The sequence below is a fragment of the Mesocricetus auratus genome, unplaced genomic scaffold (genome assembly GCF_017639785.1).
Source record: "Mesocricetus auratus isolate SY011 unplaced genomic scaffold, BCM_Maur_2.0 Super-Scaffold_100004, whole genome shotgun sequence".
Classification (NCBI taxonomy): domain Eukaryota; kingdom Metazoa; phylum Chordata; class Mammalia; order Rodentia; family Cricetidae; genus Mesocricetus; species Mesocricetus auratus.
The window spans coordinates 28,784,713-28,812,356 of NW_024429189.1; the positions used below are offsets into that span (position 1 = coordinate 28,784,713).

General features: G+C 37.3%; 1 protein-coding gene across 17 annotated transcripts in view; it reads right to left on the reverse strand.

Annotated features, from left to right (window-relative positions):
* Baz2b (bromodomain adjacent to zinc finger domain 2B) overlaps positions 1 to 27,644 on the reverse strand; it is a 203,370-nt gene that overhangs the window by 15,558 nt on the left and 160,168 nt on the right. For 9 of the 17 annotated variants that reach the window (XM_040745419.1, XM_040745410.1, XM_040745420.1 and 6 more), the window contains 14 exons: positions 23,903 to 23,968; positions 22,187 to 22,252; positions 20,662 to 20,706; positions 20,395 to 20,427; positions 19,105 to 19,170; positions 16,768 to 16,908; positions 14,119 to 14,373; positions 12,997 to 13,211; positions 11,696 to 11,770; positions 9,413 to 9,656; positions 5,522 to 5,584; positions 4,359 to 4,503; positions 775 to 1,424; positions 164 to 437 (listed from right to left, as the gene is read on the reverse strand). In XM_040745419.1, the coding sequence (XP_040601353.1) occupies positions 164 to 437; positions 775 to 1,424; positions 4,359 to 4,503; positions 5,522 to 5,584; positions 9,413 to 9,656; positions 11,696 to 11,770; positions 12,997 to 13,211; positions 14,119 to 14,373; positions 16,768 to 16,908; positions 19,105 to 19,170; positions 20,395 to 20,427; positions 20,662 to 20,706; positions 22,187 to 22,252; positions 23,903 to 23,968 (2,338 nt within the window). The remainder of the gene's footprint in view (positions 1 to 163; positions 438 to 774; positions 1,425 to 4,358; positions 4,504 to 5,521; positions 5,585 to 9,412; positions 9,657 to 11,695; positions 11,771 to 12,996; positions 13,212 to 14,118; positions 14,374 to 16,767; positions 16,909 to 19,104; positions 19,171 to 20,394; positions 20,428 to 20,661; positions 20,707 to 22,186; positions 22,253 to 23,902; positions 23,969 to 27,644) is intronic. The other 8 variants (XM_040745416.1, XM_040745415.1, XM_040745409.1 and 5 more) reach the window with 4 other exon arrangements.

The following is a 27,644-nucleotide window of genomic DNA, read 5'->3' on the forward strand; positions in this document are numbered from 1 at the left end:
AAATTATGCGCACAGTTTACATTGTTTTGAGTCAGAAATAATGGCACAGAGCACATCTTAAGATTTGTTAGCCACAGAGAGGTCCATCAGAGATACATTTACAAAAGCGAAACTGTTACCGTGAGATACAAAAAGTGACTGCAAGCCACTGCTTTCTACCTACCTTCTGGGATAGGTTTTGGACTAGGGAAATCTACAGGCTTTGCTACTTCAGCAGCTGCTGGCTGAGCTGTGGATGCCTTTTCAGGCGGAGGGACTGGAGAGTCACTTTTACTTGAAGCAACACTGGAGGCCAAGAATGAACTGCCATTTCCTTCTGGCAGTCCCAACCCTGACCCCAGACTGGGCAAAGGTGATGTAAATGGGACATTGGAAGTGAGGACACTAGCAGGCCACCCACAGAACTGAAGTCCCATCATAGACACACCACTTTTCACCTGCAAAAGAAAACATGTTAAACTCAGATTGCGGCTCAGAGAGGAAAGGCTCCAGAGTTCAGTCCCTGCCACTTGTATGATGGAAGGAAAGAACAGGCCCCTGTCTAAGGAATTGGGGTGGCGGGAGATGTTTAGAAACTGAAGCTATTTTTCAAGTTCTAAAACAATACCTATTTCCCAGAAAAAAACCAAATACACTAGCTACAACGTTAACTTTCCTGTTATTTGTCCCCAAGAGTAATTATATTTAATTATACTGCAACTGTAACAAACTACATGAAGATCAGCAAAGGTTAAATAAAGTAGCTTCACAGTGTGTTTTATTAGCATTACTAACCTGAAGAGGTGATAAAGCAAATGGATTCAGTCCAGCAGGGCTTTGAACAGATGACCCAAGAAGTGGGGCTGGAGCAGGTGAAGGCGACTTGGATGGCGGCTGAGACTGAGGAGTCACTAAAGCAGAGGGCACGTCAGCATGGGTCAAGGAAGTGTTATCACATGGAGTTTTAGGCAAAAGGCTAAACCACTGTCTGTTCTTTTCAGTCAGGGTTTTCAGCAGTTGGTCGTTGGGGAGAGGGTTATACAACTTCCCACAACTACCCGAGGCAGTGCTAAACAGACTGGCCTCTGTCTTTTCCATGCCGCTCTGCGCTGCTGCCAAGGGAAGGCTCCCCAGTGAATGCTTCCCGCCGTTCTGATGAGACAACGTGCATCCGTTTGTACTAACATTCGCTCTTGGGGTGGTCATAACATCAGACTCAGGAGGCATTTTAGCTACTTCCAAAAGCTTGCTTAACTTGGAGAAAGAGCCGGGCTTTTGAAGAAAGAGATTTGTGTTATCTTTTTCTTTAAGGTCGTCCTTCTGCTCACAGCGATCTGGAACGGAGCAGTTTAAAGTGTCCGTAGGGGTCTCAAAAACTTCTTCTTTGACCTGGAGACTTTCTGCCTTTTTAAGCTTTTCTTTTTCTTTTGCAATCTCTTCTAGGCCTGCAAGAATGAAAGATGCAATTAAAGTAAGCTATTGCCTCACAAACCACTACTGCAGCTAAGTTTTATTATTCATCACATTATATACATATACATCAAACTTCTACATCACCTTATATTCCTCATGTTTTCCTTTTTATGGATTTTTTTCAGTCACTAGAAACATTATGCATTTATTATAAAAAATAAACTATAGGGGTGTGGAGATGGCTTAGTGGGTAAGAATGCTCACTGTGCAAGTAAGAGGACCTGAGTTTGAATCCCCAGCACGCACATGATCACACATGCCTTGGATTCAAGTGTTGGAGGGAATTCTGCAGGCCAGCCAGGCTAGCAGAAACAATGACCTTTTTCTGCAGCCAGGGACCCTGTCTCAAGGCAATAAAATAGAGAGTGGTAAAGAAAGACATCTTATGTCTTCCTGTGAACTCGCCATGCTGGTACAGACACATATACAACACACAAGCCTATGCACAAACACAAAACTCAAAAATGTTTAAAAATATACAATTATTAAAAACAAAACTTACACAGTAAGAACTACTAAATCTGTATAACACTTCAAGGAGTTTTGAAAAGGGGAATCTAGTCTACCTGTTTAATTGGGACTGTGTATGAACATCAATAAATATATAACCACATCATAATTTGAATATCTACATGATGCTGAATGAATGATATGACAAATCTGCTGAGAGAAACCAATAAAGCATTACTGTCCATTATTAACAATAAATTATATGTGTTTTCATTGTTTATAATGTGGATTTTCATTCGTGGATTTTAAAAAATCTATTTCCTTGGGCAAATTCCTTAAAACAAGCACTTTTTTTGCTTGTTTGTTTTTTGTTTTTCAAGACAGGGTTTCTCTGCAGACCAGGGTGGCCTCAAACTTACAGAGATCTGGCTACTTCTGCTTCCAAGTACTGGGGTTAAAGACATGTGTCACCACTGCCCAAAAGGATACACACTTTTTAAGGATTTTTGAAATATACTGTCAAACTGTCCTCTAGAAAGTTAGGGTCAAACTCAGGATCAAATACATTCACTCCAGAAGCACATAATGGTTATTTTCCTACATCCTCAACAAAATTGGGTGCTATCAATATTTTTTTTTGTCTTTGCCAATTCCTGGGAGGTAAAAAACTAAATTGGATCATGTCTGATAATTAATGAACTAAATATCTTTTTGTCATTCACTAACTATTTCTCCTATTAATGCCAAATAATTCAAAGATGAACTTTAAGAACTCTCAAAAGGATAAATCTACTTTATTTGAAAAGTAGCAGAGTTTTAGGTTAACATAGTCAGTCATGAAGATGCAGAGTAAGCCCATCTTGCACCTTTACTTCTGCTCAAGATTAATCATGTTTAATCAGATCTATATATATATATGTAACTTCCTCCCAGGATTTATACTAACCCTGCCCCCCACTACCTAGTTTCCGGCATTCACCATTTTTTTCATGTATTTATTTCCCACTTGGATAGCTCCTTTGGAGACATATCTGTTATTGTTCCTGTGTCTTGGTGTATGTGTACAACTTATGGTTTGGAGTACTGCATAAATAGAATCCTGTACACCCTTCTGCATCATGGGCTAAAATCTCAATTTCTTACTAGGGCCTTAGCACTCTACAAGATCTGACAAAACCCCTATAATCTCTGCACTCTTGGCCCTACAAACATCATTCCTGTCTTCCCCCCCTTTCTGCTTCTCAAAGGTGTGAAGACTTGTCTTCAGGGCCTTTGTGCCTGCTGTTTTCCTGAGGGTGACAATCTGTTCACTGGTTCTTAGCCGTCATGTTTTAGGTTAAATATCATTTTCTCAAAGAGTTGTCTCTGATCATCCTAAGTGCAGTAGGTTTCTCTACACTCATCTTGGAATATCATCCTATATTATTTCCTTTATAGAGTTTACCACTGAACAAAGCCATCTATTTTAAATCCTCTCACTTATGTGGTAATGGAATTCCAAGCTTTCCCCAACAAGGTGGCTGCTGTAAAATAAAGGATGCAGTTAGCATGGGGTGGGGGTGAGGTGGGGGGGAGCAAAAGGGAAGAGGGAAGGAGGGAAGGGGAGTGGGGAAAATGTATAGCTCAATTAAAAAATTATTTAAAAAAGAATTCTGACATGTAACTCTCAGTTATGGAGTTCAGAAATGGAAGGCTAAGCTCAACAAGCTTTACTCAACACAGAAGTTTAAGGTGTACCATAGAGTAAATGGAATGGGATGTTTAAAGATAAAATATCAAAAATTGGTGGTGACAAGAAAGAAGTTAGAAGGGTTTAGGTGCTCACAAATTTCAAATATGAGTAAGATTTCAAACTGAAATGAAGATTTCTGGAAGGATCTCAGAGTTAATCTTCTGCGATTCTGTCAGAACTACGTTTGCTGTGAAAGGAAGAGGATGAGCCACAGGTCTCAAAGTCTGAGAAGAGACACCCTGCAGCAGAGTCACAAGGTGACACAGTGAGGACCACTGCCCGCCCTCAGCACAGTCACAAGGTGACACAGTGAGGACCACTGCCCGCCCTGCAGCAGAGTCACGCGAGACTGGCAGCAACAGAAAAGCCATGGGCATGAAGAAAGCACTCATCAGTATAAGAGGCTTTAACGGAACGGGAACAGAGCATTCACTATGCCCAGTAACAAAGGACAATTATGAAAGGATATAAGACATGGCAGTAGCAATAAGCTCTTTAAAAATACAACATCCTGGTGAGTGGTGGTGGTGCCTGCCTTTAATCGCAGTAGTCAGGAGGTAGAGGCAGGTGGATCTCTGTGAGTTCAAAGCCAGCCTGGTCTTCAGAACAAGTTTCAGGACAGCCAGAGCTGTTACACAGAGAAGTCCTATCTCGAAAAACAAAAACAAATGAACAGCAACAACAAAAAATACAATATCCCATTTGGGACATTAGTAGTTCTTACCTTCACCACTTTCCATGGCTTCTACAAAAATTCCTCCACACTGAGGAAGAATCCAGTATCTGCGTCGGTAACGATCTTGACCAAACATCATTGAGCGTAAGGAGTGAGAGGCGTCAAAGAGCTTTCGTCTGTACTGGCTCTGTTGCTGTTAAAAATCCATGCCCAGGATTATATCACAGACACTAACAAAGGTACTCTGTTTACTGTGTCATTGTAGTGCACAGCAAAGGGGCTAAATGTTACATACACAATACAATTCCAGTCACATTGATGACAAAAATGACTTCAAGAACAATTTCAAAACAAATGAGGATAATAAGAAAGATATTGGATTCAAGCAAGGGCTTAAAAGGTAAGTTTTATTTTACCAGGACCTTCTTAAGCACATAAAAACGTGATTGTAATGCCATCAAATACATTACCAAGCTGAAAGAAATTGGCTGATTTCAGTACATTGCCAATACTTTTGCATATAGTTAACTACACCTACATTTGCTTAGCTTTATACGCATGTTCTATGCCTTGTCAACATATGCTTAAATTCTGACATACAGCTAGGGACTGAACATTAATACAATAAGATACAGGCATCTCATACCACTTAAAAACTTATTTTGCTGCCAGAATCTGAAGGAGAGTAGGGACGGGTCTAAGGGAAGGCTTGGGGGAAGGAAAGGGAAGGAAGAAATGTTGTAATTACATTATTATCTAAAAAACAACAACTTAATTTTTCTTAAAAATACTAATCTTAAATTTTATTATGATATTGAATTCAGAATATAAATTTTAATGATAAATATATAAGTCTAATGTAAGTATAATAAATTCACAAGTGTAAAATGAAATATGAGTATTTAAACTATTACTATGAAACTCAGAAATTTTTTAGTTGATTGAGAGATTATATTTTACTGATATATTAATTTAAAGGTACAATTGAGGAGTCTACGACTCATTCTTCATAGATTTGTCTAAATAACACCTTTAGAAGCTTCCAACCCTACCCACTGATCTGGTGAGGTTTAACTGTGAAAGTGTTCCTACCGTTCTTCTGTTTAATTACTTACAGAAAGCTGTCTGTTACTTAGCAGTCAGAAAAACAAATCCCATACAACATGGATTTTAGAATGCTGTATACTGAACACACACAAGAACATGCTTACTTTGCTCAGTTTTTCAATCTGCTTTTCTAGCTCCTCAACACTTGCTGCTTGGTCACCTTCATCCTAGATGTAACAAAATACAGGATTACTCATCTGCTTGAAAGTTTCATTGCTTAATCATCAGATACTGCATGAGTACATCACACACACACACACACACACACACACACACACACACACTTACATATAAGGAATATAAAGCAGTAGAAGAGGCAAGGCGGTCTCTCCAAGGGTCTCTTAAGGGTATTTGCTTGTTTTTCTTTGTCAGTGTTGAGGCTTTACACATGCTAAATAAGGTTTTAACACTGAGCTGTACCCTCAGACCCACTTTTAAGGGGGGTGCTCCAAGTGAGGGCCTTGTGCATAACACCCGAGCATTCAGTCACTGAGCTACATCCTTAGCCCTTCAATTCTTGATATTCCCTCTGATCATTTTTTTCTGACATTCCTGTCCACAAAGATGCCTTTTTTCCTGAAGTCACAACCACTAATCACGTACATCAGCACTGCACTTCTCATCCACAGTCAGGGGACAGATTATTTTGGCTTTTATGCAGACTATTGGAGCTAAAAGTAACACAAATTCTAACTGTGATAAAACAACCCTCAAAAAGACAATAGGCCCCCCAAAATGAAAACCCTGACTCTCTACTAGATACTTAAATATTGATATCAAGTGATCTTTTGATAAGCATGGCAAATGTTTGAGAATTTACTAAAGCAATCAAGAGATAATTGAAATAAGGTAACAAAGTAGCAACGCACCAGCCAAATCAACCAAATGTCACCTTTCCACTTGTTTTGTGGTGGTTTTCTAGGGCCTGGCAAAAACAAGGCAAGTGTTCCACAACGGTGGAATACCGTGACCCACAAAATGTAATTTTTAAGACTTTTCTCAGGATGGGAAAGAAATGATAGTCTACTAAGTTATAAAATAGAGTTGTGGTTCATCATAATTTTAGTTGGGTGGTGATAGTGTTCATCTTTAATCCATCACATGGGACATCTGTGAGTTTGAGGCCAGCCTGGTCTACAGAGCGAGTTCCAGGACATCCAGGGCTACACAGAGAAGCCCTGTCTGGAACCCCCCCCCAAAAAACAAGCAAACAATAGAACAAAGCCCCATAATTTTAAGTAATACAAAAGAAGCAGGAAGACCAAAGAGGGAGGTGCAGCAGAAAGAACATACGTAATTATCAAAATGAAGACAGAGATTATCCTCACCACGGCTCTCTACTGCTTCTTAATAAAAAACACCTTCGTGCTAAGATTTAATGTCCAGCACGACCTCGTGCACATCGCCTAACAATGGCATAGCTGAGCTAAGTCTCAACACAACTCCAGCAATTAGAGGGGTTATGTGGAGGGGAAAGAGTGGGAACAAAAGTGGGCTGACTGAGATAAACAGTATGCTTTAGTTGAGGCCGCATCTTCTAATTGGAGGGATCACATGGGCCTTAATAGAAAAACTCTCAGTAATTAATCCTTCAAGGACTATATTATCCTGACACACTAACTAGAATATAAGCAAGGAGCCAAGGTTGCTCTTGGATATCATAAGTAGTTTACTGACTAGTCAACATTTAATTCATGTCTAAAGACTTCCTCCAATCATTTCAAGGGGGGGGAGCTCTTTTTCCTTAAAAAAATTATTTAATATGAATATATACATATAACAACAATTAATGAGAAAAGAGGCCATAAATGTGAGAGCAAAAGGGTATAAAGGAGGCTTTAAAGGGAAGAAAGGGGGGGAAGATGATATAAGATTAAAAAATAGAAATATAAAAAAATAAATGTGGCAGAAAAACAAACTTTTTAAGACTAAGCTGGCCTTGATCTCACAGACATGCTCTGCACCTTGACCTCCAGGATGCAGAGTGCGAGCCACTCCTGCTATAATTTCTTTTTTAAAATGGGGCCTGGGTATGTAGCCTGGACAAGCTTTGGACTCCTTATTCTCCTCCTCTTAGACTCCCAGGTGCTGTAATACAAGCATGTGTCACTCTCTCCAACTAAAGGAAACATAAATTGGGTTTCTAAGACCCCAAATATTTATTACTTTTAAAAGTTTTATACCATTTTCTCATGTTAATAATAAGAAACACAGCTGTAATAAGCCTTACATTCTAACTATGATTACTCATATTGTGGCTATGTTAAATGACACATACTCTAAAAAATGTTAATGTTAACTTTCAAGTGTTCTATGTACAAAGAATAAAATCTATGGCTCCTAAATAGGGTGGTGCACAGCTCTAGTCCTTAATACTTTGAAGACTTTTAATTTTTTTCTAATCTCTCAAACTTTGCATACTTACAAAGGTGAGACCAGAATGGTCATGACCTCAAGGGCAGTCAAAGTTCACCTGGCCTACATGAGTAGACTAATCTTCCTTCCCCCACCCAAGCCAGGTGAATCAAATAATTTCTACATATCAATCCAATTTAGTGGGACGTTACTTAGCAGAATACATTGAAATCCCAAAGTGGGGCTACAAATTTGTGTCAAAATTTAAGCCGATTTATAATATTAAATACTCAAGACACCAAGTGGGAAGGCGATTGATTTTGGTTAGAAAAGTTTAACTCTTCCTATAGAAACAGCTCTACTTTCCAAATGAAACAGATTACTGATGAATGGGTCTCTTGTCACATGATCTGTGACAAGATGAATGTTTATGACCTGGAGGTTTAAAAAAGTACATTATATCAGGGAACAGAGACATGCATGTGCAGTGCTAGGCTGGTCAGAAGTATCGGGGGCCTCTTGACCCCAAGTTTGAAGCCAGTAGTGGTAACATAAAAGTTTAGAGGAAGTACAGCACTATGAAACAATTTATTTCTGCAACAAATCTCAATGTTGTCTCCTTTCCAGGACGATGACTAAAGAAAAGTTCAACAGTGGAACCACATCAGATAAAGATCCCTGCACAGCAAAAAAAAAAAAAAAAAAAAAAAAAAAGATAGCCCCCTTTACATTCCATAAGGAAATACTGTTCAAACACATAAGAACTCAGCATTGTCATAGCTGCCACAGACACTGTTTTTCTAGATTTCCCCGTGCTAAAATCCACCCACCATGTAGTTCTCAGCTAATGGGTGCGGAAAGCTCTTGGGAGAGTTTGTTCCTCCAAATGTCTAAATGTCCTTCACTGGCGTGACATATACTGCAAATATCCTCCCTAGCATACCAAACAACAAAACTTCTTCACTAACAGTGAGGACTCTCGGTGCTGTAATCTTCTATTAAAGCTGCTGGAAGCTAGTGTGTGAGAAATACATCATTGTCACTAAACCTGACAAAACCATTGAGGCACGAGAGGTGAGCAAGTGTAACATGGTATGTCAGTGGTGTCAGAGATTATGTCTGCCAATCAGAATCTATATAGCTCTGGAGACAAGGATGCAGACAGTCACGTATCACTTAATAACAGGGATACATTCATAGTAATATACTGTTAGTGACTTCATTTCTTGAACATCACAGAGAACACTGAGACAATACAAAATGGCAACAATGTCAATGGGGACCACTGTCATACACCTGTTAAGAAAAATGTCTGCACACACAGAGCAAATCTAACTTCTTTACTTTAGTCCAAGTTTCTTTCCATGCTCAGCCATGCTTCCTTAATTATCACAAAACACTTTCAGAGACAAATACAACACTGCCTTCAGGCTGGGAGCATAGCACAGGCAAGACTGGCAGGGGGAGGAGAGGAAGAAGGAAAGGAAGGAGGAGGAAGTAATTTTCAGATGAAGAAACGGGGACAAGTAAATGGCACAAACTAAATTCAAATAAAAGACTCTTGGCCTTAACTGGCGTTTGATTTTCGGCAGGTTGCATAGCTCTTGGTAAACCTTACACATGAGACTGCACTTGATTACCTCGTCTTCACAGATATCGGCCTTCTTTCCTTTCTTGTCATCTTTATCTTCTTCATCTTCATCATCCTCATCAGCTTGGTCATCACTGTCATCATCGTCGTCATCGTCAAAATCACTGTCTCCTCCCTTCCTTCTCCGCTTGCGTCCTGGAGTTGGTGTGCCCAAGGGATGGTGCTCTTCCCCAAGATCAATACCCCCTGCACTGTCTCTTTTGCCTGTTTTCTTAGCATGAATTATCCTGAGCCTTGAAATATTAAAAGAAAACAGAATAAAAAGCTACTCCTGTGACTGTTAAAACCCTAATGTTTATGAGCACAATGCTAGGCTTTCATTTTCCCCCTTTCTGCCAGGGCAGAGGATTCAACACAGTGTTTCCTAAGTAATCATCCACTGCTAAGCTAAACTCTCCCACCCAGTACTCGCCATCTGAAGCTGAGTCGACTCTGTAGTTCAGGGTGGCCTAGAAATTTTTGATGTCCTGCTTTCGTCTCCTATGTGTTGGGATTGCAGGTATGGACTACCATAACCCGATCATAATCTGAGTCTTAAGCAATAATATATTACATTTGTGTAGCAAGCAATATACCAATGGCAGTAAAAAATTCAATTAAGGAAATTTAAGACATATATTTTCACAAGTTACAGAATATATAAAGTTCTATGAATTATCTTTTGGTAATTAGAACATATTTGACAAAAAAAAAAAGAAAATCATGAAAGCTGAGATGAGTAATTCCAACAATGATCAAATGAGACTTCCTGATTTCCACACTATGTGCCTGACTAGATTATCAAATGAGACTTCCTGATTTCTATACTATGTGCTTGACTAGATTTCAACTCAATTACTGCAAAGAAACTAATCTCGTAACATTTTAAAAAATACATTTATTCATTTTTTATTTTATGCATTCATTGGAAGCATGTATGTGTACCATGTGAGTGCCTGGTGCCCACAGTGGTCAGAAGAGGGCATCAGGTCTTTGAACTACCATGCAGGTGCTGGGAATTAAATCTAGGCCCTTTGTAAGTACAATAAGCACTCCCAACAACTGAGCCATCTGCCCAGCTTAGGAACTCTTCTTTTTTTTTTTTTTTAACCAAGCTTTCAATGTAGGATACATTCTAAAACTCTTTTAAAGATCCAAGACAGGTCTTGTGTGGGCTGGAGAGATGGCTCAGAGGTTAAGAGCACTGACTGCTCTTCCAAAGGTCCCAAGTTCAATATTCCCAGCAACCACATGGTGGCTCACAATCATCTGTAGTGGGATCTGGTACCCTCTTCTGGTCTGCAGGCACCCAGGCAGGCAAAGAGAGCACTATATACATAATAAATAAATAAATAAATAAACCAAGACAGGTCTTCAATTCAAAATCACTTCCATACTCCGCTTCATTTTCTATGGACTGTTCAAGTGGAAATCCTGCTCTTGGTTTGCTGACAAGTGACCTTCTAAAGCAATATGAGTATGCTAGTACGTTATCTGACATAATTACTGCAGTACATGACTCTTCTGTACAACCAAATGAGAAGAACGAAGCCCTGAACCATTGTTAGTTTCCACATTATGATTCCTGTCTGTCAAATAATGCTTAAAAGAATGGGGACTCGGGGCTGGAGAGATGGCTCAGAGGTTAAGAGCACTGACTGCTCTTCCAAAGTTAGGAACTCTTCTTTTTGTGCATTTATTTGTTTTAATTTCAGAAAGATATCACTATGCAACGCTGGTCTTAAACTCAGCTTCCCAAATGTTGAGACTACAGGTGTGAGCTATCTGTTTGGAGAACTATATATACCATTTTAACATAGTAGTTGAATATCTATACAATATCTATACTGTTATTTATTTCCTGAAGGATGATACTTACATTTTAATGTTGAATAATTTTTATTAGATTTTGTAGAAGCAGATTTTATTTTAAAAAGTCATTAGGAGAAAGGATAGTCTCACATAGATATTAGTTAGCTAAGACAATAGCAATCTGGTAGCAACAATAATAGCAGAAAACATGGTTGTCTGACTTCATTGAAAGAAAAAAGAGGAAATGTCTCTTTTTAAGTTTGCAGCATGAGTTCAATGAATCTAATTCTATTTTTCTTGTCTACTCTGACCCAAAGTTTTATTAATTTTAGATTCCATCATTCATTTCCGACTCCAGATTAAGTACTATTTTTCCTGGAGAAAGAGTAATGTTTTAGATTCTGTCTTTCCAGCCCACATGCCTTATTAGAGACTTGAACTAAAAGAAGACAACACATTAGATTAACAAAATAGGACTTACTTGCGGAGTTTACCTTCAACTACCCATTTATCTCTCCTCAAGTTTGACATGTACTCAATGTTCTTGTCAATCTCACTGCCAATACAAAAATGTATTAAAGATATAATCCATTGCAATGCTTCCATTTAGTATGCAACATCTTATGTTTTAGTAGGTAAAATGATTTTCACATTTATATGACTTTATTCGTGGATATTTAGTTTACGAAGCAATCATTGGATACAAGTTACTATTAGGAAAATTATTTTTCTTTCTACTTTAAGTCCAGAGAGCCTTAATACACTCCTGTAATTGCTTATAAAAATAGTATTCTGATAAAGATGTCATATGTTTAGGGAGTAATCATTTCCAAATTCAACTGGAAAATTATGATGTAGATGGATACTTATGTAACTATATATATATACCTATGTACAGATAACACCTCTGTACATGTATACCTTTACTCTTCTAAAACAGAAAACATTAGTATTCTCTGTATATTGAGTTTACATGTATGTACATATATTTAATAAAGAACCACTCAACATTCCTATTTGTTAGCATGCATACACATAATGCAATAATTCCCTGACTCAAAATGTAAGTATTATTACATTCTTGGAGATATTTGAAACGAATGCAAAAAATAAATAATAAAAATCATATTAATATATCATAGCTAAAATGTGTAGAGAAAATTTAATATGCCCACCAATGATAGAAATAAATTCACAAATAATATTTTCTAAAATGTAAAAGACTAAAAGTAACACAAATTTTTAGACAAATTAGGAACAAGCAAAGAATGAATGGTGAACCTGAACTGCTGGAACACTAGCTAACTCTTTTGTTTACAGTAAATACCAAAGTGCCAGATGGACTTGGAATCTTAAATAAGATTAAGTACTATAAACTACTTTATCAACACAGTAATCTAAGGTTATATTAGCATACAACCACATAAAAGGTTGGATCATCTTATGAATTTCTAAGGAAAATCAGGTCCTCAAAGCCATTAGGGAAAGCAGAGTTCTAGATTGCTATAATGGTCCTGAATTCTAGCATGGTAGCAAACAATAAAGAATGAGCACAATGCACAATGATCAAACAATGTAACAAAGACTACAGATTATACAGAAAGATCGTTATTGTCAATAGAGCACAGAAATACACTAAAATAGTATTGGTGGCCATCTCTAAGTGATGATTTAAGATTTTGATTTTCTTCTTGGTGCTAGCTTCTAACTTCTAAATTTTCCTATAAGCAATCTGTGTCCCCTATGATTAGACACATTCCAAATAGGGAAGAGCCAACTTACCTCACCACACTCTTGCTACACGCCAGTTCATTGATGAGGAAGGCAAGGACTGAAGCTTTCTGGGCTGGAGTGTGAGCCTGAAAAGCTTTAGTCTTCAGGCTCTCAGTCAGCTCTGTCTGTCCACAGTGCGCTTCCATGAAAATCTGCAAAACCTCGGACACATTGTCTCGATTCACGCCAACATTCAGCAAATGTTCTCCAAGAGCTGTTTTGGCCTATAAAGTTTGGCATTTTTATCAGTGTTTAGCATATTCACTCATTCAAAAATAAGGACAAAATATTGTCTTATATGCTCTAGATGTTACCGATAAGGACTTTATCACAGAATTGGAGTGGAGATAAAAAAAAAAAGACATCATGATAAACAGATATTCGAGTGTCTGTCCTGTTGTGTCCCCTTGTTAAAACCTTACTGAACTAAGGTCGGGAGACGAGCCTGAATACTGGCCAGAGACAGATTTAAGTAGTTTACAAGTAGTCTTTGTGAAGACATTTTGTAAGCAATGGAGATAAGGATGAACAAAAGCACTATGACTATTTTCTACCTTTATTTAATACACATGTTTTATAGGTCAGATCAGTGAATAGGCACACGGAAAAAAAACCAACCCCATTTTTTCTGGAAGCTTATCTTTCTACAGTATTATCTACAGAAAAGATACCTTGCATGTATATCTGAGTAGGAAGAAAGACACTGAACAAATGGAGTACCTACTGACCAATACAGAATCAACACAGTGACCTGTGTGAGATTCATTAGACTAATGTTCAGGACAACTGACAAAGGAGAACTTGAGAATAAGCATACAAGTTCTAAATCCTTTAGAAAAATGAACTGTTTTAGACAGACACCACTGACCTATTTCTTTAAATAGACTTGGACTTTGCCTACAGCTAGAGCAACAAAGAGTATCCAAGAGACTGGTCCATATTCGTCAGTCTAACAAGATTCCTCTACGTTTGTCCCAATTGTAACCTAGTATAAATCTACATATAACTCCAAGAGATATGTGTGAACAGGAGATGAAGAGAAATCTACACAATCTTCAGCTATCATAGAAAAGTAAACCAACAATGCACAGAGAGTACAAACTTAAATTGGTTAGATTTTGGGTTTTTTACCTTGTATCCTGTAATTAGACCTGGATCACACACAGCAGCTGAGAGGAGTCTCACAAGCAAGTCTTGTACTTCACCCATGCTGTCCCCTACATTTAGCAATCCCTCTTGAAGGACACTGAGGTTGGGAACATCAATATTCACATCAAAGCCCAAAACTTTACCAAAGTTTCGTAAGAACTGCACCACCATGAGACAGTCTGAAAATGTGGTTCCAGAGAGGACAAGACCCGGGATGCGAGGCCACTCTGGCAAGGGCTGCAAACAAAACACAAGGAAAATTAAAACACCTTTAAGAGTTAAAGTGGGACTTTACTTGTGTATACAGTGTTATGTATGCATTTGCATGTGAGCACTTATTATTTATTTATGTATGTGTTTGTGTTGTAGGCATACAGGTGTGCCTGTGGAGGTCAGGGAACAACCTGTAGGAGTAGGATTTTTCCCTTCTACCATATGGGTTCTGAAGCATCAATTTCAAGTCATCAGACTTGAATAGCAAATGCTGTACTCATCTAGGAACACTATCAGTCATTCCCCAGCCCCCAGCCCCAGTTAAGCACTTTACTTTTTAAAACAGTGTCTCTCGTCAAGCCCCTCAGGGATCATCAATTTGGCTGGACAGGTTGACCAGGGAATGTCTTCCTCCTCTGTTCTGGATTTACAGGCACAGGTGGACACACCTGTGCCTAGCTTTTTATGTGGGTGTTGGGGATGCACACTCAGGTTGTAATACTTGTGTGGCAGGCACTGCACTGACTGAGTCATCTCTCCAGTCCCGCAAATCATGTCTTTCCTGTCATCTAAAGTAACTTAAGCTGCTTTCTCTCTTTCTCCTGTGCTGGAGGGCAGATTTCCTGTGGACATTTCTGCAGTTCCCATGGTGCTAACTAGAGTGGTTTGAAAGCAAGAAATCACCTGTAAATCTGGGTTGATCTCAATAAGAATTCAAATTTCTGACAGCAGAAACATGAATTTAAATGTTCTTATATATTGCTAAAATAAGGTTATATAACTTGAGAGCAAAACTAAATAACCCGAGCAACTCATACCAGTCACATTTTGTGGTACATGCCGAAAAACCCAGCACTCAATAAATAGGTGAGTGACTGAATGAAGACTTCAGAGCCAACATTGACATACAGTGAATTTACCACCAGCCTGAGCTACACAAGATCCTGTCTCAAAAAAAAAAAAAAAACACACACACACACCAAACCAATCAAACAACCAAAACCAAATACAACAAAATAAATAAGCCTTTCAAAAGTACTATACTACCATTACATAATTCGTAAGATGTGCACTGAGTTCTACTAGTGACACAGACACTGAAATTCCCACTTTTAATGGTTGCTCAGAACTGTTGAGTGTGGCATTTCAGTTGGGAAGAGTGGTACTAACCACAGCTGGGAGGCAGAGACAGGAAGATCTCTGTGAGTTCTAGGCCTGCCTGGGCTACAAAGGAAACCCGGTTGTGAAGAGGGGGAAAAAAGATACGCAACAATAAGTCCATTTAGAATTTAAAAAGTCTGCCACTATAAGTTTGTCAAATGTGTTAGCTAACTTACAGGGAAAACCCATTCTGCTTAGGAAAATGTAAAAGTTCAAACAAGAAAAACTGGTAAGTACATATTAATTTTTATGTTAAAACAGTTATGCTAAGGAAAACAAAGTGAATGTTGATATACTGCAACCCCTACGAGGCACTACCTGTTTGTGATAAGCACACTACTGGAGGGGATTGTACAAACCAGGGCAATAGTCAATAGTACACAACAGATGGACATGGCAGAAACATACAGCTGTCAGAGACCATGCACGGTGACATAGTATGGGGTAGTTAGGGAAACTGTATGCAAAGTTACTGATATCATTTTCCACAAGCACCATGTCCTTAGCTATATTAAAAATTACACTTATTTCTCCTCCAAAATCCAGCATACCATGCTGTTTCCAAGGTAATTCTGATCTTTCCAAATAGCTACTCTTGTGAACTGTGGCAACACTATCTGACTGAGACTAGAAGAGAAAGCCTCAGGTCCCCTGCATGGCTGGATGCAATTTCATGGATTTCAAGATGAAAAAGAGCATGGCCTCTAACAGCAGACAAACTGGCTTCAATGTACAGCTGTTCATCAGCTGTGTGATCAACGGTAAGTCTTCTTTTGTCTTAGTTTTTCCATCAATAAATGGAGACAAATATATACTAGAGTCATGGGACTTTCTGGAAGACTCAATCAAAACTTGTAATTCAAGGAATTCATACAGGCACCCAGCACAGGGCTGGGCATGTAGGGGACACATTCAGGAAAGGTTGGTAACATACTGGAGGAACTCACAGATAAATCTAATTTACATAAATATCTATGAGGTATGAAGAGATGTCAAGACTTTCTGTGCCACAATCATTGGGCAGTACAAGAGAGTCAGCGAGACATCTGCTTCTCTGACTTTTCCTGGTAGATTTCTGTGGTAAATCTACAAAAACTGAAAGGTTTGTAGTGACGCGAGGACCAACACAAGAACGGCTGACAATCCAGGCAAAACTAATTTAGGCTTGGAAACTTGTGGTAGCTCTGGACAAGCCTTCTGGTGAGAAAACTGGAGAAATTAGGTTTGTCAGTGAGATGGCTCAGGCGACATAATCACCTTTTGGTCTGCTAAGCACATGTCTTCGTTGGGCTTCTTTAGTTCCTTTGCCATTTCCAATTCCAATCTCCGCTGCTCTAGTTTGCGCTCCTTATTCAACCTTTTCTCATCGCGCTTCTCTTGTTTCAATCGTTCTTTTTCCTTAAGAGAAAAAATACACACAGATGCTTAATCCAGACAAGGGTTTGAAAACACTCTACTAAATATATTTCCAAAGTCATCAGATTATTATTATTTCAATGAACACAATAATCTTAAACAAGCCTAGAAATAAGTTTAGAATTGTGTAGAAATGAGGACTTGCTTTAAGTATCTCGATGTTTGAGTTTCTTAACTAGTGTGTGTGCATGTGTGCCCGACTGTGTGTGGCCCTGCAAATGTGAGTACAGTGCTCACTGAGGCCACAAGCTTTAGATCCCTGGAGCTGAGCTATGGGCATTTATGAGATGCGTGACATGGGTCCTGAGAATTGAACCTGGATTCTCTGCAAGAGTACTACACATTCTAAACTACTGTGCTATGTCTTCAACACTGTCAGCTACTGGATTTTAAAATAATCTTATATAACCAAAACCTTTTAAATCTCATGACTATATACACTTAATATTAGACTAAGGGTAAACTTTTATTGTTCAAATTTTGTGTGATCCTTTGTCTTTGAATAAAAATCATTGTTATTCAAGACACAGGGGCAACAGGGTATCTATAAAGCTGAGATAACTGGTATCAACACAGATATATGTGTGGTCGATGGATGGGACAAGAAGTTTACCTTCAGTAAAAGTATACCAAAAGCCGGAATATGGTAGCTTATGCCTTTTTGTTAATAACAATTTGCAAGTGTGAGTAATTGCTGTTGTATGCATCATTAAAAAGTCTAGGTTAGTCCCAATTTTTTTTTTTTTACAGCAGTTTGGAAATCTTGAGGAGAGGCAGGCAGATCTTGGTTAGTTCAAGGCCAGTCAGGCCTACAAAGTGAGTTCCAGGTCAGCCAAGACTACACAGAGAAATCTGTCTTTTAAAAAAAAAAAGAAGAAGAAGAAAGAAAAAAAGGAGGAGGAAGAGGAGGAGGACAAGTGGAAGAAAGCACACACTTGTAGAAACAGCTCTTTCAAAGCCAATTGCTCAGTTCCAGAGCACCTGTGATGAAATATTAGCTATCATCATAAACAAGAAAGAATCTAAGACAACAAAGTTGGAGGCAATGCCAAAGCATTGCAATACTTTGGTAATGCCAATATAGAAATGACTATCTTTGATGCGGAGAACAACATTGTCAGAAAAAAAAGAAGAAATTTACTATTATTACTACCACTACTTTAATGTCACATATCAAATACAAGTCTCATTCATTCCAAGGATATATAACAGCTGAAGGTTAGGAAATTGGCTTAGTGAGAAAAGCTCTGTATAATGTGAGGATTTGAGTTGAAATCATAGGGAACAATGTGAGGCTAGACATGGTAGTGTATATACATCTGTAACCTTAGCACTCCTACTGGGAGATGGGAGGCGGAAACAGGAGAACCCCTAATAGTTCATGGGCCAGCTAGTCCAGCACATGCAATAGAAAAATACCCCCAAAACAACTAAAGGCAAAAAAATCCCCTTCACAAGACGAGTGTGTGGGACAAGGATCCACCTCTAAGGAAGTCCTCTTACCTCTGCATATTAGCACATATGTACAAAAAAATTTAAAACAGAATTTTAAAACCCTATCTTACAATTCCATAAACTTTATAGACTAACTACAAGTAAAGGCATGCAAGGCCAATGCATGTTTCTGGATGAAAAGCCTTTTTATTTTCCTATAAAATAAGGTCTCAGTCCTAACTTTGAATTCTCTTCCTTTTGAACCTCATCTCTCACTTTTAAATTCTATGTCAAACTATTTTATATCCCCAATATATGACATTATTTCCTTTCTTCTGTGTTGGCTCTGTCTAGCACAAGGAAATGCTAAACATCCTTTTCTCTCATCAATTCTTATGGTCGCAGGTGTCATTCAGATGGTTCATGAGGTAAGAGCACTGGCAGCTCTTCTAGAGGCCCTGGGTTCAATCTCTAGACTAACTTCATACATAGAACATGCTTAAGAAATTTGTGGTTGGTGTATTTAGTCTTTGAATGAAGGTGCTTGGGACCTCTACACACGCTATAACATCAGTTTTGTGACATACTGGTTACAGTAATAAAGAGCTAGATCTAGCTAGTCCATGCCATCCAACACACTAAAAATCATGACTAACCTGTACCCGGAAAAAAAATGCAATAGCTACTGTTTCAGGAAAACAAACCTGCAATTTCTAAGGTAATATTCTAGAAATACATACTTACTTCTGCTTTCTTACGAGCTTCCATAGCTCTCATAAGCATCATATGTTGTCGCCTGCGTTCCCGTTCCTGTTAGGCCAGACGAAATGAGGAGAGCAACTCAACCACAGTTAACTGTTTGGTTTTCAAATGGAAAACAACAACAACAACAACAAAACAACAACAACAACAAAAACTCAATATAGCATGTTTAGCATTTATAGACAGGTCACGGTAAATACTAAATATAAGACAAGAATGGCCATTCTGTGCATGTTTTAGTTCAGGTTTAGAAAGCAAATACAAGAGCAATCAACAGCAAAAAGGTGAAGCAATGAGCATGGAGACAGTGTAAACAGAGCATACAAGGTTTACTTATGGTCAGCTGTGATGCTCCTTCAAAAGCTGCCAGAACAAAAAGCATAATGGTTGGCTGGAACAGGTCAGTTACCTTACATCTGCTATTAGAAAAACCACAAAATACTATAGCCAATTTTACATGGTTACATTGTTCTTAAATTTTAAGATCAGGCAGAAATTAATCCATAATCACTTTCACATCGTGGTTTTAGAATTGATTAAGTTAATTTTAAGTACAAAATCATTTTTAAATCCAATAGTCCACCAATAAATTAGGAAGATTTTTTTCAAAAGTGTTTATACCAATTAAAAGCTAAACTAGTCATGGTTCATACACATATACCAATGAAATGTGATATTCCTATTTACTGATGTCTGATGCTTGATGCACTATTTAAAGGCATAAAAGCTGCACCATGGGCAAATAAGAGTAATCTAAAATGCCCAGTATGGGAATAAGGTATGCAATACCTTAATTTGGTAGCTACTTTTAATGTAAAATTTGCATATTATTAATATTTAATCAACATTTTGATTTAAATGTATTTGGTCCCCCAAAGGGGTAATTCCAAAATTTAACTATAAAACCAGAATATATTTCATATTCTCTCATCAAGCAAATTCAAAATTCCCATTGTACTTAATGGCAGTTTTGCATCTACAGGATGGGAGAATATGGGTCATAATTATATCTAAATGTATGAGTCAACTTTCCCTATGACATCAGTAATGTACATTTTTAGAGAAAAGTTTTATGCAATCCAATGAAAAATCTTGGAGACGTATCACACTTCTTTATAGACAGACAAGCAGATGTATGCAATGCACTGTGCTGTAAAGCCATGCAGCAGTATGTAATATGACAGCAGCCAGTGCTACACTTTATGCATTGCTATGACAACCATATCACAACCAAATCACAATGCGGTGTTAGATGTACAAAAATAAACATACCCATACCATATCTAGTCTATGCCTCTCCAACTCCTGGTAGAAAGAGTTGGCACAACATTATGAAACAGAAATCACAGAGTCATAAAACCAATTTTAACCCCCCAAAGACACCAATACCAAAGCAAGGCAATAAACTGTAAGACAAGGGGAAAACCTAAGCAAGAATTAACAAGAAGTTCAAAGAATGTATTTGAAGATTCCCGCCCCCCAAATAGTTAAGCAAAATGATAAAGTACTTTCCACAGTTGTGGTTCTGTGCATACAGACCTGGTGTTTCAGAAGGACAGCTTGTTGTCTTCTCAGTTCTTTTTCCTTAAAAATAAGAAACTTTTGATATACTGGGTTTTTGAAGAGATTTAGAGCACATTAAATAATAAAAATTGCATTTTTGAATAAATTTTTAGTTTTCTAATAGCTTTAACCACAGAAAATGTTGACTACTCAATCTTTCTTAACTTGATACGGCTAGATAACACAAACTGCATGGCATAATCAGTAGCAAAGATGTTTTCCTGGTAGTCATCAAGTCAACTTAAATTCAATGGATAAAGGAAAAACATATCTCAATGGCAAATTCACTCAACTAACTGAATAGATCATCAAATATTCCATATTAAAAACAGTACATGTATTTTAACAATTAATAAGTCTTAAAACTAACTTATTAAAGTCCTCCCCCACTCTAAACATGAAGTCCCGAATATACTGTGTATTCGTGTGTGTGTGTGTGTGTGTTTGCATTACCATCCCAAGGGGATGGGGTACAATGCAAAACGATTCTATAAGTTTGTTACCTACTGACTGTTGTCTAGCAAGGTAAAAATCTAAGTGAAATTAATATTAAGGGTAAACATAAAGGAATATAGAAGAATTAAGACTATTCTTTATTGTACAGAACAAAGTAAAGGAGTGTATGCTGAAAAGGCTGCAAACTAGAGCTAGAGTTGAACTTAGAAGCAGAGCTTTGCTCAGTTGTGTAAACTCTGGTTCATTCCAAGCACTCCCATGGTGCCCCAAACAAAAACCAATGCGCAAACAGCAAAGCATTCTCATGGCTCTATATGGTAGGGCTGTGCTACCAACTAGAGCTTCAGCAGGTTCATTCAGCTGCCGCCATTCAGAATTCAGGGGAAGGAAAGAGCTAAGTAGAGAAGCAATAGAATGAATAGAACATCTCTCTGTGCTCCATGCCAGGGAATTGTGGTCAAAACACCTCAACAATTTTGCTACAGTAACATACTGGGCTGATTTATTATTATGTAATGAAATTTAATAGCATTATATCTGTCTGGTTCTTCGCGTTTATTTACGTGTTGTTTGTTTATAGACAGGGTACTGCAATGGCACTGGACTTGGCTTCCAAGCCTCCCAAGTCAGCCTCCTGACTATAAGCATGACAGGTATGCATCACAATGCCTACATCATGCACTTTATTTTTAAATAAACAGAACACTTACTGGACACTAACAAAGAGAGAGTTATGAGGGAACAATTGGGTTTGGAGCATGGTTTGAAGCATAGACATAAATGAAACATAAGCTAATCTGGGTGGTCATTCTTATCAAGCAAAACATAAAAATCCAAATGCCATGCAATAGTTTGCATTTCTGATTTGATATCCTCTATTTACATATATCAAAAAGCACATAAAAGCTACAGTAATAAAAAACATACAAAATATACATAAAAATAAAAGCACACATTTACACACATATTTTACAATAGTAGTTTTGAGAAAAACTATTAAGTTTTTACTTTTGAAAATAAAAACTTGATTCTCTGCTAAACTAACCTTTGTTCGTTTCTCGGCCTCCAATAATTTGGCATTTGCCGCTTCTTCCTTCTTTTTCTTTTTAGCCTGTGCATGCAAAACAGGTCTCAAGTCATGCAACAGCACAGCTAGGACTTGCAAATACCTCAGACTCGAAGCTACATGCCTCACAAGGAACAAAACAATCATGTAACACATATGCAGACAATTACAAATATCCTGCCTCACATCACATTGTTTCCAATCTGCAGATCAGTGCTAAAACTATACCTCTTAAAAAATCACCAGATATTTTTCTTCGATAAACTTCTGAAATAACATTATTTTATCTTGACACTTAAGAAAAAATGACTGTCATGTATTACATTTTGGAGGATTTTAAAAGAAAAAATACTTTCTGAAAATAACTAGAAAGAATATTAATGAGTAAAAAGAACTTTAAAAAATTGATCAGTAACTTAAAGTATATATCTACTTCTTGGAATTTCCTTTAACCCTTGATATTTCAGATAAGGAAATCCATTACTTGGCTGTGGACATTTTTAGTAAATCTGATTCTTCTGCCACTGTCCATTGGGTTTGTTGCTGAACAGGACAAAGCCTGCGCTGACACCAGAAGTTACTTACCATATGTGAGTTTCCAGCTATCTGCTAGTTACTGGTCATTTGTTTCCAAAAAGAAATGCTTTGAATTGGGGAGGTGTAAAATTAACTTAAACTGGGAGAGAGAATATGTGTGTAGTCCCAGGATAAAACAACTATAACACAAAAAAAAGCCCAAGTCTCTGTGGACCTCAGGCCACACAGTGTTCCATAAAGCAACAGGTCATGAACAACAAAGGGTAAAATAATTGCAAGTATTAAGCTTTTATTTTTGCTGGGCAGTGTTGGCACAGACATTTATTACTGGCAACTCTGGAGGCAGAGGCAGGTGGATGTCTGTGAGTTCAAGGGCAGCCTGGTCTACAGAACTAGTTCCAGTACAGCCCTGGTTATACAGGGAAACCATGTCTCAATCCCCTCCCACCCAGAAAAGTATATTTTCACTATATGTGAAGGAAATAATTTCAAGACATGTGCCATTTTTGATACAGGACATGAAACATAATTTGCTCTTGTCTTGACGATGGGGCAATTCTTTCTAGCATTGGTTATTATCTCACAATGCGACAGTGGCACACGGTGTTGAACACAGCTATTCACGTAAAAAAGTTGCAGGCTCTTGCTGGAGTTGAGTTCTGTATGTGCTAACCCCACTTCTTCAGTATTTCCTCATGCTGATTTCTACCTACTAATTTGATGCTAACACACCCTGCATCACTAATTCTAGGCCACTTACAGGGAAGGGAGGTATACTAGGAATGTGTTAGTGATACCATTTTATGCACTTAAGCGTTTGTTAATATAATAACTGTTTTCTAACTGAAAAGAGAATGTCTAACTATATGGTACCCTAAGGGATTTCCATGAACTCCATGACAAACATATTGCTTGCTCTCTTCCCTTCCTTTTCTTCTTTTCGTTTTTTGCTGATGTTTTTATTTTATTTTCTGGTATTTACTGCTAGCATGGATGAACTTGCTAAAAAATGTTCAAAGAATGCTTCAATCTACACATTTCTGAAGAGACTTTCTAATGGACATACTCATTTGAATAAATGTGGGAACAATAAAGCATTTCAAACATTCTTGCACTTTAGGAGTATTTATCTTAACTATGTTAAATTAAGAATTCTACCTCAAGAATTTGTTGAGCTCGGAGTTCTTTTTCCATTCTGATTTGCTGTATTCTCTTAATTTTTTCCTGTAGGAAACATTATGAAAATTTGAGATAATGAAATAAGCATTTAGGTAAAAAGTTTTATTGGAGTTAGACAATTTAAGACACAAGCTATCTACACTGGATCTGAAATTCAGTTACCTGTTTAAGGTGATTTATATTAGTATGGGTTTAGAAATTTTCTTATAATTTTAAACTATAACTGTTAAACGAACATACAGAAGAAATAACAAAGCTCATTAAAGTTATATATTCAAAAAGTATTCACAAGTAACTGCAAGTACAAATAAAACAGAAAACAGAATACATGAAGTTCATACTTACTGGATGAACTTTAGCAAAGAATAATATTTCTATAAAATAATTTACAGGCATGCCTTTGTCGGCTTGTCATAAATTTAAAGAATACTTTAAAATCATAACTATATAGTCATTACACAGCTATAAGGTCATTATTAAAAATAATCTCCAATTCTAAAATTTATTTCACAAGTTGACAACATGATATATATGAACAATGCTTTCAACCACAAGAATAAACCCACAGGATTTTATACTGAATTAATTTGAATTTATAATTGAGGAAATTACTTACATTAGATAGCTCACATGTAAAATATCTAAATTTGGTTATATTTTATAATTTAGCAAATCGTCTAAATTTTGATAAGAACTTACACTTTGATCTTAAAAGTTAACTTCATATGCTATAATCACAGTAAAGAAATTTTATTTTAAAATGTTCTTTCAGAGTTTCAAACTGGCTTGGGTAAGAGTAAATTCCTAACAACAACAAGCTTGACATTTCTTACTTATAATTAGATTTGTTCTAGAATTTCTATATCAAACATAATTCATCTATATCAAACACCACTGTGTTTGTCTTTTAGTTTCCAGAGGTAGTGTCTGACTGCTTTACTGTGACTTTTCTTCATTCTCTATAATTGAGGTGTATAATACAATCACAAGAGATTTGAGGAATCAACGATCTACTTCAGAAGATTTATCACACTCTGTGACTTTGCTACTGGTGATCCTTTCTTGGTACTGAATATTATCTGCAGTTTACCAAAAATAAACCCCGAGCCGGTAGTGGTCGCACACACCTTTAATCCCAGCACTCATGTGGCAGAGGCAGGTGGATCTCTGTGAGTTGGGGACCAGCCTGGTCTACAAGAGCTAGTTTCAGGACAACCTCCAAAGCCACAGAGAAACCATGTCTCAAAAAAACCAAATAAATAAACAAAACAAAACAAACAAATACCCGAGCATTGATTTTTCTGTCACTTCTAAGTAATGGACTGAAAAAGCCATATTTAAATTATTTAGTTATATTAGAAGTTGAGACATGAGGACCATATTCTTGATGAAAATTTTTGGTTCTTGTCAAGACTTAAAGGGGTATGACTGAAAATTAGCCAAAGCATTCCACCATTCTCTCATGTGCAGATATAGACTCTTCGACTAAAGTAATCTGGGCTTAAGTATATTCAGTTTAAATCTTTATCTTAACTGCCAAAAAAATATATACTAAAGATGTTTGGAGACAATATCATCAGCATGAAGACGAACTTTGTAAGTTTTTATAATTTTTTTATATAATATTATGTGCCCATTTACGAAGATGCTTACTTTATATATAATATCTTGTTTATCATCTAAGAGTCTTAGTGGTTGGAAATATATTTTTTTTGTAAGTGAAGGCACTTTCTTACACAGCAAGTATTTTGCTGTAATAGCACTTAGTTCAGAGTCATACTTGACTTACACTGTCTGTGCTCACCCTACTTCACTGTGATGTTTCCACAACCCCGTAAAACTGCCTTAAGGATTCTTGTTGTGTATGGGAGCACAAACCTCCCACAGTGGTTAAGTGCTTATGCAGCATCCTCAAAGTCCTTGGTTCAATCCCCAGGAGTGGCAAGGAAGGAATGGGTTGGGGGTTAGGAAAATGTGGTCCTCTAGACATGGCAGAGTCAGTGCAGTATTGACCCCACAGGAACTGTGACTACCTGTATTGTGCCTATACAAGATGACATTGGTCAGCAATCAGCTGTGAATCAGGGAAGGGCCCACAGGGTCTGACCCCTCCATACTGCATTCCTGGCTGCTGTGGATTCTGGGAAAGAGGCAGTCATTGTTGTTAGCTGTATAATCACTGAGAAATTTACCAGGTTCCAATAGATAGTTCCAAACCCAGAGTCACACAGATGATCCTGGTTAAACTCAGAGGACTCAAAACCCACAAAATAAATAAAAATAAAATAAAAACAAAAACCATGAATGTGGCAAAATGACTTATAGGGAATAGAGTTGGGGTAATCGTGGCAGGAGGTAAATTAGAAAGAATGTGTGCATGAGAGAGGGGTTACTATTGTTAGGATACATGTATGAAATTGTCAAAGAAAAAATTCAATAAAAATTACCTATTTAAAAAGTATAAAAAATACTGTATTTTTTGTCAATTTTTTTTTGTTAAAAATATCCTAAGAGCTGGACTGGGGTGGTACACACCTTTAATCACAGCACTTGAGAAGCACAGGCAGGTGTATCTCTGTGAGTCTGAGGACAGTCTGGTATACAGAGTCCCAGGCTACACAGAAAGACCCTGTCATGAAAAAGTAAGCAAACAAAGATCTAAAAAATGTCCAAAGAATGAGAAGAACACGATTCTATTTTATTGTAGATCATTTCAGGGCCAGATGGCATACATCTATAACCCCAACAACTCTGATGCAGGAGAATCACAAGTTAGAAGAGACACCTTAGAGTCAAAAACAAAGTAAGAGAAAATAAAATGGTCGTTATTTAACAAAAAGTCATTATTTAGCAAATGTCGGGATAAACACATAAGACTAATTCATCTGAGTTAATGCTGCTGAACGATCTGAAGCCTAACGCTGTTTCAATTAGCAGTAAAGACTGTGAAGGTTGCAGGCACTTGACTTTAGGATCACAAAGCTGAATTTAAAGCAGTAAGACAATCTAATATGTCTTTAGTCAACATAAAATCAAAGAAGCTACAAAATGTGTAACAAAATGGCAGTATTTCTCTCTAAATGATGTATAAGAACACACACTATTCAATAAAGATTTACAACACTTTAACAAATGCATTACTAAGTGTACTTATTTTAAGTCAACCTCACAATGTTTGGTTGTCACACTAAACAAATGAAGGAATTTAAGCTTACATTTTGTGATTTTAAATTATGCTAGAAGGTATATTTTATATATATATATCTTTAAAAGCCATATTTATTTTTTGTCAAGGGCGGTGGAAGGCATTGTATACTCATTATCTCATTTAATCATCAGCCACCATACTTATCTTCCTTTACAAGAAAGGAAATAGAGACATAAGACATTACACCTTCAAGGTCATAAGCAGTAAAGCCCACATTTAACTCTAGGCTGCCTGCTTAGAAATTCCACTCTATAGGAATTCACTCTGGTTACATATCTTTAGTTAATTCTGGAAGAAACATCAGAGATAATGACACTGACTCCAAGCCAAGCAACTTAGCAGTTATTTATAGAGTAAGTAGCACAGGTGATTTCATTTAAAACAATACACTTTCTCCCATTTCCTTGTTTGGTGTTGGATGAGCATGTGGAGATGGGAAACAGCTCACACACCTTGTCAATTAATCTTTTGTCTATTTTTTAATTACTTCATTTTACCTAAATTAATTTGAAA